Source organism: Pseudorca crassidens, chromosome 4, assembly GCF_039906515.1.
Source record: "Pseudorca crassidens isolate mPseCra1 chromosome 4, mPseCra1.hap1, whole genome shotgun sequence".
Taxonomy (NCBI): domain Eukaryota; kingdom Metazoa; phylum Chordata; class Mammalia; order Artiodactyla; family Delphinidae; genus Pseudorca; species Pseudorca crassidens.
In genome coordinates, this window is record NC_090299.1 from 122,469,360 (window position 1) to 122,481,050 (window position 11,691).

The 11,691-nt window shown below is 40.9% G+C and overlaps 1 protein-coding gene across 1 annotated transcript; it reads right to left on the reverse strand.

The window, feature by feature from the left end:
* Positions 1-903: 903 nt before the first annotated feature.
* On the reverse strand, positions 904-9,533 carry LOC137223045 (toll-like receptor 2). Its single transcript, XM_067734647.1, is given in 3 exon segments — positions 904-1,800; positions 1,803-1,896; positions 9,435-9,533. Coding segments are annotated over 3 exon segments (1,026 nt in total). The 3' UTR covers positions 904-967.
* Between the last annotated feature and the right edge of the window lie 2,158 nt (positions 9,534-11,691).

Genomic DNA, 11,691 nt, shown 5'->3' on the forward strand with positions numbered 1-11,691 from the left:
ATCTCCCCCTCTCTCCCTCATGATTTCTCAAGTGTGTCCTTCAGAAAACTTCTTTCCAATTTTTTGCCCTGAAACTGAAAACCTCTGTTCTTTCTCTATATATCTTTTCTAGTTGAGCTGCCTAGATTGACTGATGTTATTGCTTTGTAATCCCAAATTTGATTAGAATATTCTGACAAAGTTAAGTAGAAATTATGTATTTACCCGCAACTTAACTACCAGTGTCATCTACATGCAGTGTATTTTTCTCTACACTCTCAGCAAAGCTATTAGCACCTTCTACTAAGGCACATCCTTATATGTGTTCAGTTCTTCACGTTTTCGAAGCACTTTCACATAAATCTTTTCACCTGAGTCTTATAATAACACGTGAAATAAATAGTTCTGATAGTATTAGGCCTTCAGTTCAAGTGATTAAAGAACTTGCCTCAAGTCATATGGCTCAGAGCCAAGTGGCAAATCCCAGGTTAGACTCCAAAACGCCTTCGCTTCTTTTCAGTATAAGACCTCCTCTAACTGCCTACACAACTTATTTTTAAAAAAAAAAAAAAGTTAGAAAATGAACACAATATGAAAAGATAATTCGGTAAAAAGTAACTCTCATGGTATCTATTTTTTGAGAATCTGACTGAAATTCTAAAATGAAGTTATCAAAAAACACTGTCTTGTTCACATAAAATATTTTGTAATAGAGAAAATAATAAATATATCCGTCAAAAATCACTTAATGAAAATCTGCTGTAATCCTTGCACTAATACACAGATTGTTGTACGCAAATGCTCATTCTTCAAAATTTTTCTACTTTGAAGAGATTTCAATAACATCTGTAACTTTTGAAGAATACTATTTATTAGTGCCTATGCAAAATCATAATAGTAAAACTCTGAATCAACATAGAGCTGAATTTTGAAACCTGAGAATATTTCATTTTATAGATATTTTTCTTTTAAAAACTAGAATTGTTCTTCAACTGAAACCCTTCCTGCTGGGGATGATGGCCTTTTTCTCAATGGGCTCCAGCAGAATGAGAATGGCAGCATCGTCGTTCTCATCAAAGAGACGAAAATGGGAGAAGTCCAGCTCGTACTTGCACCACTCACTCTTCACAAAGTTCTCAGAAAGCACAAAGATGGTTTTGTGGCTCTTTTCAATGGAGTCAATGATATTGTCGATAATCCACTTGCCAGGAATGAAGTCCCGCTTGTGAAGACACAACTTAAAGGGAGGTCTGAAGTGCTCCAGCTCCTGGACCATGAGGTTCTCCACCCAGTAGGAATCCCGTTCACTGTAGGACACAAAGGCGTCATAGCAGATGTCCCTGCGGGGAGCCTTCCTGGGCTTCCTCTTGGCCTGGAGCCAGGCCCACATCATCTTCATGTACCACAGTCCGTGGAAACGGTGGCACAGAACTCCCACGAGCAGGAGCGACAGGAAAAGGGCACAGCACACGGCAGACACCACGGCTGCCCTGTGGCATTCGGAAGGTGAGAGCCGGGTGTCCCGAACCCGCTGGCCCCGCACGGAGGATGGAGAGTCACACAGGTATTCTTCTGGCCAGTCGATCAGGACCTGGGCCAGGGCCTGCTGCCCCTGTGTGAAAGACAGGAAGTCACAGGAGCAAACGAAACTGTTGCCACCAGCTTCCAAAATCTTCAGTTTTTGAAAAGAATCAAGTTGCTTCTTAGAGAAAGTTTTATTTTCTTGCTTACTTTCCAAGAAGAAGAAAGTACCTGGGAGCATCTTCGACATGTACCTGAAAATGTAAAGTTCTTTAAGATGTGACAAAATAAGACTATATTGCTAACATCTAATATGCCTAGTGTCTGGGAAACATTGAGTGTTAGATTGTATAGTTTGACACTGGATAAATTCAAGTATGTTACCTTTTCTGACCACTGGTAAGAGTTAAGTAAAGAACCAAGTGTACACTGACAAAGATCAATGTTAGTCAGGTTTTTCTAGAGAAAGCAACATTGTCCCGAGTTTACAGATTATTTTGTCTTAAAATCAAAGTATGTAGGGAGAACCTTTGAACTGACTGTTTCAGTTATGCTCCAACCATCAAATGTTCACTGAGGTCCGAGTATCCTGTGGATTTTAAATATTGAGAAGGGAGATATGGTATTAAGCAAGTTTTGGCAGTTTCAACTGTGAATATCTTTAGTTAATGTAAAAGCATGTTTTTAAAGTTCTGTCATTGTGGAAAATTCTCATAGCTAAGCTCTGTTGTTATTACAATTTCTGTTGGGCCTGGTCTTATCATGGAATTGCAGCCATCCCATTTTCCATTTTCCTGAAGTACAGTCTTCCAGTTCTATATTCAATAACTGATTTTCAAATCTTATTGTTTAGTTACTTCGACTTGTTTTACTATTAGTTTTTTCACTGTGGGCCTGAGTGTAAGAGTGTCTTCTGTTACTTGTGATCTCATATGAAGAGCAGTATTTCTGAGTTCTAAATATTTTGGAAACTTGAAAGATTGACAAGACCTTTCAGAGTGAAATTGACCTCTTTATATATGGTCAAAAGGTACAAATTTCCAGTTATAAGATATATACTTCTGGGAATGTAATGTACAGCATGGTGACTATAGTTAGTAACACTGTTTTAGTAATACTGTTATTATACCTTCAAAAGTTGCTAAGAGTAGATCTTAAAACTTCTCATCACCAGAAAAAAATAGTAACTATGTGAAATGATGGATTTTAACTAAACTTATGGTGATGATTATTTCACATTATATATACATATATCAAATCATTATGATATATATCTTAAACTAATACAATACTACACGTCAATCATATCTCAATAAAACTCGGTCAATCATATCTCAATAAAACACATTGAGATACCACTACATGCCCACTAGAAAGGCTAAAATGAGAGACTGACAATACCGACAATACCGAGGATGTAGAACAACTGAAACTCTCATACATTGCTGCTGGCAATGAAAAACGATACACCCACTTTGGGAAAGTTTGACAGTTTCTTATCAAATTAAATATGCACTTAATGAAGCAACAATCTCAATCCTAGGTAATTACCCACGAGAAATGAAAAAATAAGTCCACACAAAAGCATGTACTTTATTCAGAGCTAGAAATGACCCAAATATCTATCATCCCATGAACAGATAAAGAAATCGTTGTATGTGTATACGATAGAATACCACTCAACAATAAAAAGGCAGAGCTGCTGAAATATGCAAGAATATTGATGATCTGAAAAGAATTATACTAAGTGAAAAGTCAGACACAAACAAATACATACTATAGAATTCATTTAAATGAATTCAACACAATTCATTTAGATTTAAATTCTACACAAAGCAAAACTATGACAGAAAGCAGGGGTATTAGGGAGCCGGGTTGGAGAGGGGATTGATTGCATAGAGGCATATGGGGACTTTTGGGGGTGATAGAAATGTTCTGTATCATGATTGCGATGGTGGTTACATGACTGTATCTCTTTGTCAAGTTCATCAAACTGTACTTTTTATATTGATAAATTTTATTATATATAAATTATATCAATAAAACCGACTTTAAAACATCCTCTTCTCTCCAAGAGCAAAGGATGGATATATCAGGCCTCCAAAATGGAGAAGCTAACCTTTTGCTTGCCTTTTAGAGAAGGAAGGAGAAAACACCTAATTTCTCTAGCAGGTCATCCTGCCTTGCTTATAAAATGTCTCCTTTTACTTTAATAAGTTTACATTAATTTCTCTCACTTGCAACAAAAAGAAACCTGACTAAGATATTTCCTGATGGAAAGAAAATTGTTTCTTAAATAACTCAGGAAGTCCAAACTACCTAGAAATATAAAATCTTCTAATGTCATATTCAGATGGTTTTATCCCTTCTGGAATGCTCATTTTCAGCTTTCTGCCTTGGAATACCACTCCATGTGTAATCAGAGCAATTCATCACCCAAATTTTACAAAGTCCATTCCAGGACTAAACTCATCAGACTATAATGATTCCAGAAATTAAGATATTCCTAGTAAGCATGGTCTAAATGTTCATTTTTTAAAAAAAGAAAGGAAGAAAGGAGAAACAAAGACCAATAAAATCTCTTAGAGTAAAACTGACTGCTTCATCTGTCAGCCCAAGTGACTGATCTTCTACATTGATTTCAGACTTCTTGGTACCTAACTCCAAGGATGGGAAGCATCAAACTTAAGTTAATTCAGAACAGAAAGTCCATAAAAGTCTTGGTTTTTTTTTTTTTTAATTTAGAGAATCTGTGAATATTTCAGGAATCTAAAACTTGGGAAAATGAAAAAAGAGAGGGAAAGAGACTTTACTTCAAGTTCTCTGATGCACTATCCCAGATACAAAGGGCCAAACCATGAAGATGATATATGAGGTAAGTTTGTATAGGTTAGGTCCAAATATACAAAACTCTCAAGGGCAATGCAAATAACTTTCATCTGTTGCAAGACTGGTGGTAGATGATAGAAAAGGAGATTTCAAATTCACACACAGCTGCTGAATGTGGCTGGATGTAAATTTCATGAGGTCATGGACTTTGTTCTCCTTTGTGCAGGGAAGTATTCCCAGCCCTGAGAACACAGTAGGCACTAATCAACTATTACTTGCTTTTTTAAAAAAATATTTATTTATTTGGCCGATTCGGGTCTTAGTTGCAGCACGCAGGATCTTTTGTTGTGGCACGAGGGCTCTCTAGTTGCGGCACGGGAGCTCCAGGGCGCATGGGCTCTAGTTGTGGTGCACAGGCTTAGTTGCCCTGTGGCATGTGGGATCTTTGCTCTCCAACCAGGGATCAAACCTGCGTCTCCTGCATTGGAAAGCAGACTCTTAACCACTGGACCACCAGGGAAGTCCCAACTATTACTTGTTGAGTAGTGGATTGACATGCCTTTTCAGAGCATCAGTTGGGTCTGGAGGAATGGAGTATGGACATTGCAGACACAGGTGGGCCTGCAAAGGAGAGAAGTCTGACCAGTGGCTTCTCGCCCCAACTTCCTACCCTTGCCGCACAATAGCTGACCTTGTTTAAAGACGAGAATGAAGAAATATAGTGTATTGTTTCCAAGCACAGAGTCAGACAAAACCATGAGCAAGCAGCTGGTATCATTTTAATATCTGTATGGCCTCATCAGTCAGGAAGAATATGAAAAGAAGGCAGAATTTTATCAATTTCTAAGTTCTTTGGAGTGCCTTGGGAAATATATTGAAATATCTTAAGAATCAAATAACTGCTAAATCCAACCATGTGATGTGGCAGTCCGGGTAGAAGTTGCTGCCTTCCATGTGCATGGAAAAAATGAGCTCATGATAATAACTCAGAGCCAGGGACATGAGCTGTGTGACCACTGCCTTCTCTAGGTTCAGTTCTGTTACAAAGCATAACAAGGGTTCAGTGTGTACCAGTCACGGTCACAGACAAGAATATTGCCAGCTTCTTAGGCCATATCATTGGCCACCTCTCTATGAATGAATTCCCAAATTATGTATGATGATGTAATGGTTTCCTACGTGTGTGCAAGTATCTTTCAAAGCCTGGAGGTTGCTGTCTTCTTGGCCATTGTATGGACAGTCATACTTGACCCAAAAAGTTTCTGGATGCAATCTCTGGAAGACTTATAATTAGTATTTATATTAATATTTTGTGTTAAGGAATCTATGAATATTTGGGTTTTAAAGACTTGTCACATTTTTTAAATTTGGTGCGTTAGAGTCAAGGTCAAGCTTGTAATTCCAACTTAAAATGTATATTTCATTTATACTTGTGATTTTAAGTTGAAATTTTTCATTGTTTGTAGAAACACGGATTGAAACATTCATCATACATTGAAACATTTAAGAGAGCTTAAATTTTACCATATTTATAAGTGTATTAGTTATATTAGAATTGTTTAAGAACTCAGGAAAGTTTTACTAAGTCAAACAATTGACACTTAAAGAGAACATCAAATATATTACATTTATAAATGCTGCTAAAATTAATTAAAAGTTTAATTAGCTAAGTTTGTAAATGGGACCAAACAAAAGCCAAAGTCCCTTTTAAACTGATGTTTAAATTTAGTAGATTTCCGAATAGTTAGTCAAACCTAAAAGCTTAAGGAAGGACAAGATTTTTAACTTAGCAAATTTAGTTATTTAGATATTAAATCATAAAGCCAAAGCAAACTCCTGAATTATCTCTTCTGCAGACAAAAAATTATGAGGACTTTTTAAAAAAAAAAAGCCAACATTGACAAAATTAAATTTGTCACCAAAGAAAAAATTTGCCATGTGTTTCCTTCCTCTTCTGCTGCCTATGCCACGGCTTCCTCCGGCCTGAGTCAGTTACGGCCTCATCTTCTGGTCTGATCCTGTGTGTCCTGCCAGTGTCCTTCTGCTCCTCCCTCAGCTATGGCTTCCTTGAGCTGTCAATCACTGGAACAGATTTGACTGTGTATACATTATTTACCATGTGCCAGCTCCAGCCCTTTTAGATTGCTAAGAGATGATTTGTACTAAATGTTGGTTTATATGATGGGATTAAATCTATGGGATTAAATCCATGGTTAGGGTTAGGGTTAGGGTAGGGTAGGGTAAGGCATCATCAGATCCAGGAATTCCACTCCCTGATCAAATGTGTGAGCCACTGACTTATCTCCCCAACCTTTTGTAAGAAAACCAGTCCCTCTGAGGCTCCCAGCTCACATACGCCATTTGCCCTCATGCCCTCCTCTGTCTCTCACCATCAGCTGACCTCCTACTCCCTTCCTCTCACTTGTCGAAGACTTTGGCATCTGCTCACAGACTTCTTCTTAAGATCTTCCAGGAGCCCAGCTGCTTCACTGTTCACAAAGATGACCCACTCGTCACCTCTCGGTTCCTATACCCCCTCGTCCCCCGAGCTCCTCCCCTGCACTACCTTGGTCTCTCCCTGGACCCGGGGATTACAAACAGTTGTCCAAGTTCAAAATGACTAACTCAGCCTCCTGCGTCTTGCTCAGAGTCCACTGGTCCCTCCCCTTCCCCCAACCCATTGGTCATCTCCTGCCTTGTCTTTCTTCCTTATTTAGTGTAGATTCAGGCCAATGCCTTGTGCAAGCTGGAGCTCACAGGTGGAAGGGTCAGCAGAACCCAGGGTTCCCATCCTCTAAGCATTCTGTGGAGAGTCATACTTGGCCCCAAATTTCTGGTTCGCTGGGTTCTTCCCCCTTTTTTACAGGGAAAATACCAGCTTGGGTGTGGCCACCGGATGGTCTGAATATGCATGCCCGTTGCACAGGGGCACTGGGGGTGCCAGAAGGAGGTCTTGGGGAATTGGGATGATGCAGTCTTTCTTACCTCAGAATCTCCAAGACACACTTACCACCCCCGCAAACCCTCTTGCCAGTGGTGTCACCAAACACGGAGTGGAAGGAGAGGGCTTTTCCCTCCCCCCAATCTCCAGAAACCTTCCCTGCCCTTCCGTATGAACAGCTGGTGTATTCTCACTATCATGTAATGGAAAATAGTGTACAAAAAGCTTCAAGCCCTCTCACCCCTGAGTCAGATCACCACTTCTAAATAGAAATTCTAGAGCCACCACTCTCTTTTCCTTATGTTCCTATTCCTCCTGTGTGACAAAATTCTAAACCTGAAAGGTCCCTATGGACTTAGAGGAGACCAGGCACTTTTATTACGCTTTTCTAGCCAACCCACCTCACCCTCCACCCTCCTCCAGCCACTGGCATTCTCTGCCTCCCCACATGCTCTCGGGGATGACTTTGCCTCTTATTTCACAGAGGAAATTAAAGCCATCCACAGAGATCCCCTCAACTTCTCACTGCTGAGCTCCTACCCACACCCACCCTCCCCTCCTGCTGCAGTAGGAGAGGGCTCCCTCCTAGAATGGCCGCCAGCCCCACCTGGTTCAGTCGCGACGCTCCCTCCCTGCCATCTCAGGAACCACGTGCTGCTTAGTATCCTTTCTCTCTCCTGTATTTTCCACCATTCCATCTCAACCAGATCATTCCTACCAGTGTTTACACATCCTCAAGTCTTTTCCATATTTATTTCAAATAAACAAACAAAAACAAATTCTCATCTCCCTCAAGCTTCTCTCTCTCTCCTCCTTCATAGAGTAACTTCTGGAAAGAGCTCTTTATACTTCCTGTCTCTGTTTCCTCACCTCTTGCCCAGTCTTTAGTCTACTCCAAGCTGGCTTCCACCCCTATCACTCCAACCAGCACTTGCAAAGGTCATCAATGACCGCCGTACTGCTAACTCCCAGATACATTGTATTCTTCCTGTTGCCTAACCTGTCAGAACAAATCTCCTTGCTGACACTCCTTCCTTCTTTGCTTCTCCCTTGGCTTCCATGACCCCACATACCTAGGCTTCCTTTTCAATGCTCCTTTACAGACTTATCCTCCCTTACCCTGTTTCCCAAGTCTAGGTCCTAGGCCACTCCTCACTGGCTGCTGTCTTCCTAAGGAGTCTCATTTATTCTCATCTCTATGCCAATACCTCTCAAATTTAAGTCTCCCATGCAGACATCTCATCCGAGCTGCAGACCTAGATGGGCAACTGCCTTCTGGAGACATGCGTCCACGTGGATGTCTCAGAGCATGTCCACTCAGCATGTCCAAGTCTGAGCTCATGATACTTCTTGCCAAGGCTGGTCCTCTCTTAGTGTTTTTTATTTCAACATGTGGCACCACCATCTATCCAGAAGCATCTGCTACAAGACTTAGTTCTGCTGATTTTACCTCGAATCCATCCAACTCCTTTTACTCCCACTTCCATCAACCTAGTTAGAGCTACCTTCACCTCTTGCCTGGACTATGAAAACAACCTCCTGATGGTCTCACCTGCTTCGCCTTCTCCGTAGCTCCTTCTTCACGCTGCCTCTAGAGAAGCCCCCTCTAATGAAAATATCATGGGAGCTGCTTATGTAATTTTAAATGTCCTAGTAGTTACATTTTAAAAGGTAAGCAAGAAAGAGGTAAAACTGATTTTAATTACATTATATTTAACCCCAAATATTACCATTCCAATATGTAAAGATTATGAAAAAAGTAACAAGATATTTTACATTCCTTTTTTACACTGTCTTTGAAATCCAGTGTGTATTTTACATTCACAGCACTTTCCAACTAAGACCAGCAACATTTCAAGTGTTCAATACCCATGTGTGGCTAGTAGCTACCATTACTGGACAGTAGAGATCTAGAATGATCTTTTAACAATGCAAATCTGATCATTTCACCCCACCTCAAGTTTAAAATTCTTCTGTGGCTTCCAAATTGTTGTTAGGATTAGGACCCAAGTATTTAATATAGGCTACAAGTTCCTGCAGGGTCTGTGGTGTGGCTTGTGCTTCAAGTTCTGGTCTCTACCTCCTCTCACCCTCACCGTCTGTGTGCTGCCACATCAGCTACATCAGACTTTCAGGTTTCCAGACCCACGGAGTTTCCACCCACCACAGACCCTTTGCATATGCTGTTCCCTGTGCTGTGGATACCATCCTCTACTACCATCCCCTCCACCATCACCAGCACCTCCACCACTAGCACCAGCATCCCCACTGCACCATCACCACCACCTCCACCTGCACCATCACGTCCATCATTACAGTATCACCAACACCTCCACCTGCACCATCACCACCACCTCCACCTGCACCATCACCACCTGCCACAGAGACTCTCACTTCTCCTTCAGGTCTCCACTCACCTTCACTTCCCTTACTCTTCAGCCTAGATATGTGTTCCTTTCCTTCATAGCATTTAGCTTAGTTTGTAACTATATCCTCCCACATGTGTGATTAGTGCCTGTCTCTCTCATGAGGCCATAAAAATTATTGTTTAGCTCACTATTGTATTCTCAGTGCTTACCCAGTGACTTGTATATAGTATGTGTTCAATAAAAACTTTTGAATAAATAAATGAATAAATCAAGATAATCAGGAAATAAAGAACCATAAAATGGGGCACAGAATAGAGCTTGAAGAATGCAGGAGAAGTCAGGGAACACTGTCAAGTTTGGCAGGTAGGCTCCAAAGCGGGATGGAGGGGTGGGAGCAGATGCTTATACTAAGACTGATCTTGTGTTAATATCTCCACTTGGAGTTTAATGTATGTTTGTTTAATGCCTTAACAAGTCTATGAGGCAGGCATTATCTGCATTTTAAATTTAAAGAGGCTCAGAAGGGTTCAGGACTTGTCAAGTGACATAAGTAGGATTGGAACCTCACTCTGTCTGATTTTAAAGTCCCTGCACCATGCCTTTCACTAGATCTCCATAGACACATGCCTATGCTTCATAATCTTGCTAGTTTTACTCAATGAGAATAATACTATTCAATGAGAATGTGACTGAACCCTCAAATAATAGAAAAGGCTAGATTTTTCATAGTGCGTATGTAAGTGCCCCTATTTTGTTGCAAGATTTCTTCATACAAATGTTGCCCAAATGCATTGCGCAATTCAAGTGTGATTGCCTCATATGAGACACTTAAGCAAAACAAACCTTGTCTGAAATGATACCATTTACTATTTTGAGAAGGAAGCTAAATGATGATTGTATGGGACCTTCTCAACACCAGTTGACTTTCCCTCCTGTTTAAGCGAGTTTATGCATATAATGTGCTTAACAGAAACTTGGCATACAAAGAGATCAATAACTGTTAGCTGGTATTGTCATGATCATGACCGTTATCCTTCCTGGCTCATAACAGCTTTTCCCTTATTTCCTGCATACATACTAAAATATAAGTTCATAAGAATATGCTATTCCAGCTCTAAAGGACTCACATGAATCGCTGCCATAAATCAGCTTCTGGACTGAATCAGTTCAGCCGCCAACCGTGGCCCATGCACCACAGAGCACAGATCCAACGCCGAACCCGACTGGTTTCCAGGGCTCAGCATAAAAAAGTCCTGCCCCTCGTCCACAGCGTTATGGGGACAATGGAGCAAAAGGGCCAGAGCTTTGTCGTCAGAGAGACTAGCGTTCAAACCTCTTCCACATGCTAGCGTTATGACTGACCAGATCACTAGACTCAGTTTTTACATCTGTTAAAGGGGAATGATAGCTCTTAGCCAGGGTATAATGCCCAGAAGCTGGTACAGGCTCAGTGTTAGCTATTATTTTTTAAGAGGCATTTAAACTGTGGGAACTTAGTTCCTGCTCTAGTTTGCTGTAGGTCAGCCAGTCTAACCCAAATGTTGATGGATCAGGAGAAAAATAATGAGAACATTCGTCCGGGGGAAGGGATCTCACACAGTCACTTGCTCTGCCCACAGCCACCTTTCTATTTCCTGATTCAAGGGGCCATTTCCCCCAACACCCCAGAATCTGGGGGGACAGCGGAAATATCACCTCGACAACCATGAACCTGCCATTGCTACAGTGGGGTCTGGTCCTCCCTTAACTGTCCATCTGTCCAACAGTCCAGATTGACTTTTAGAAAGTTAGGATACTATGACTCTTGTTTGTTGTGAGAAATAATATTTCAAAGTGTTTTTAAAACAGGTCTTCCATGAAAGTACAGTAGGGAGGCCGTGTGTGCTGTGGTTACAGATAGAAGTTGTGGGCCCCCTTGCTAACTGCGTGACCCTCTCCAGTTATCATCTCTGTAAAATGAACTTAATAGGGTTGTTATGACGATTAGGCAAAGTGCCTTCTGCAAAGCACAAGCAGTGCCTGGCCTTTGGGAGTGCTATGAGTTGTTTGTCA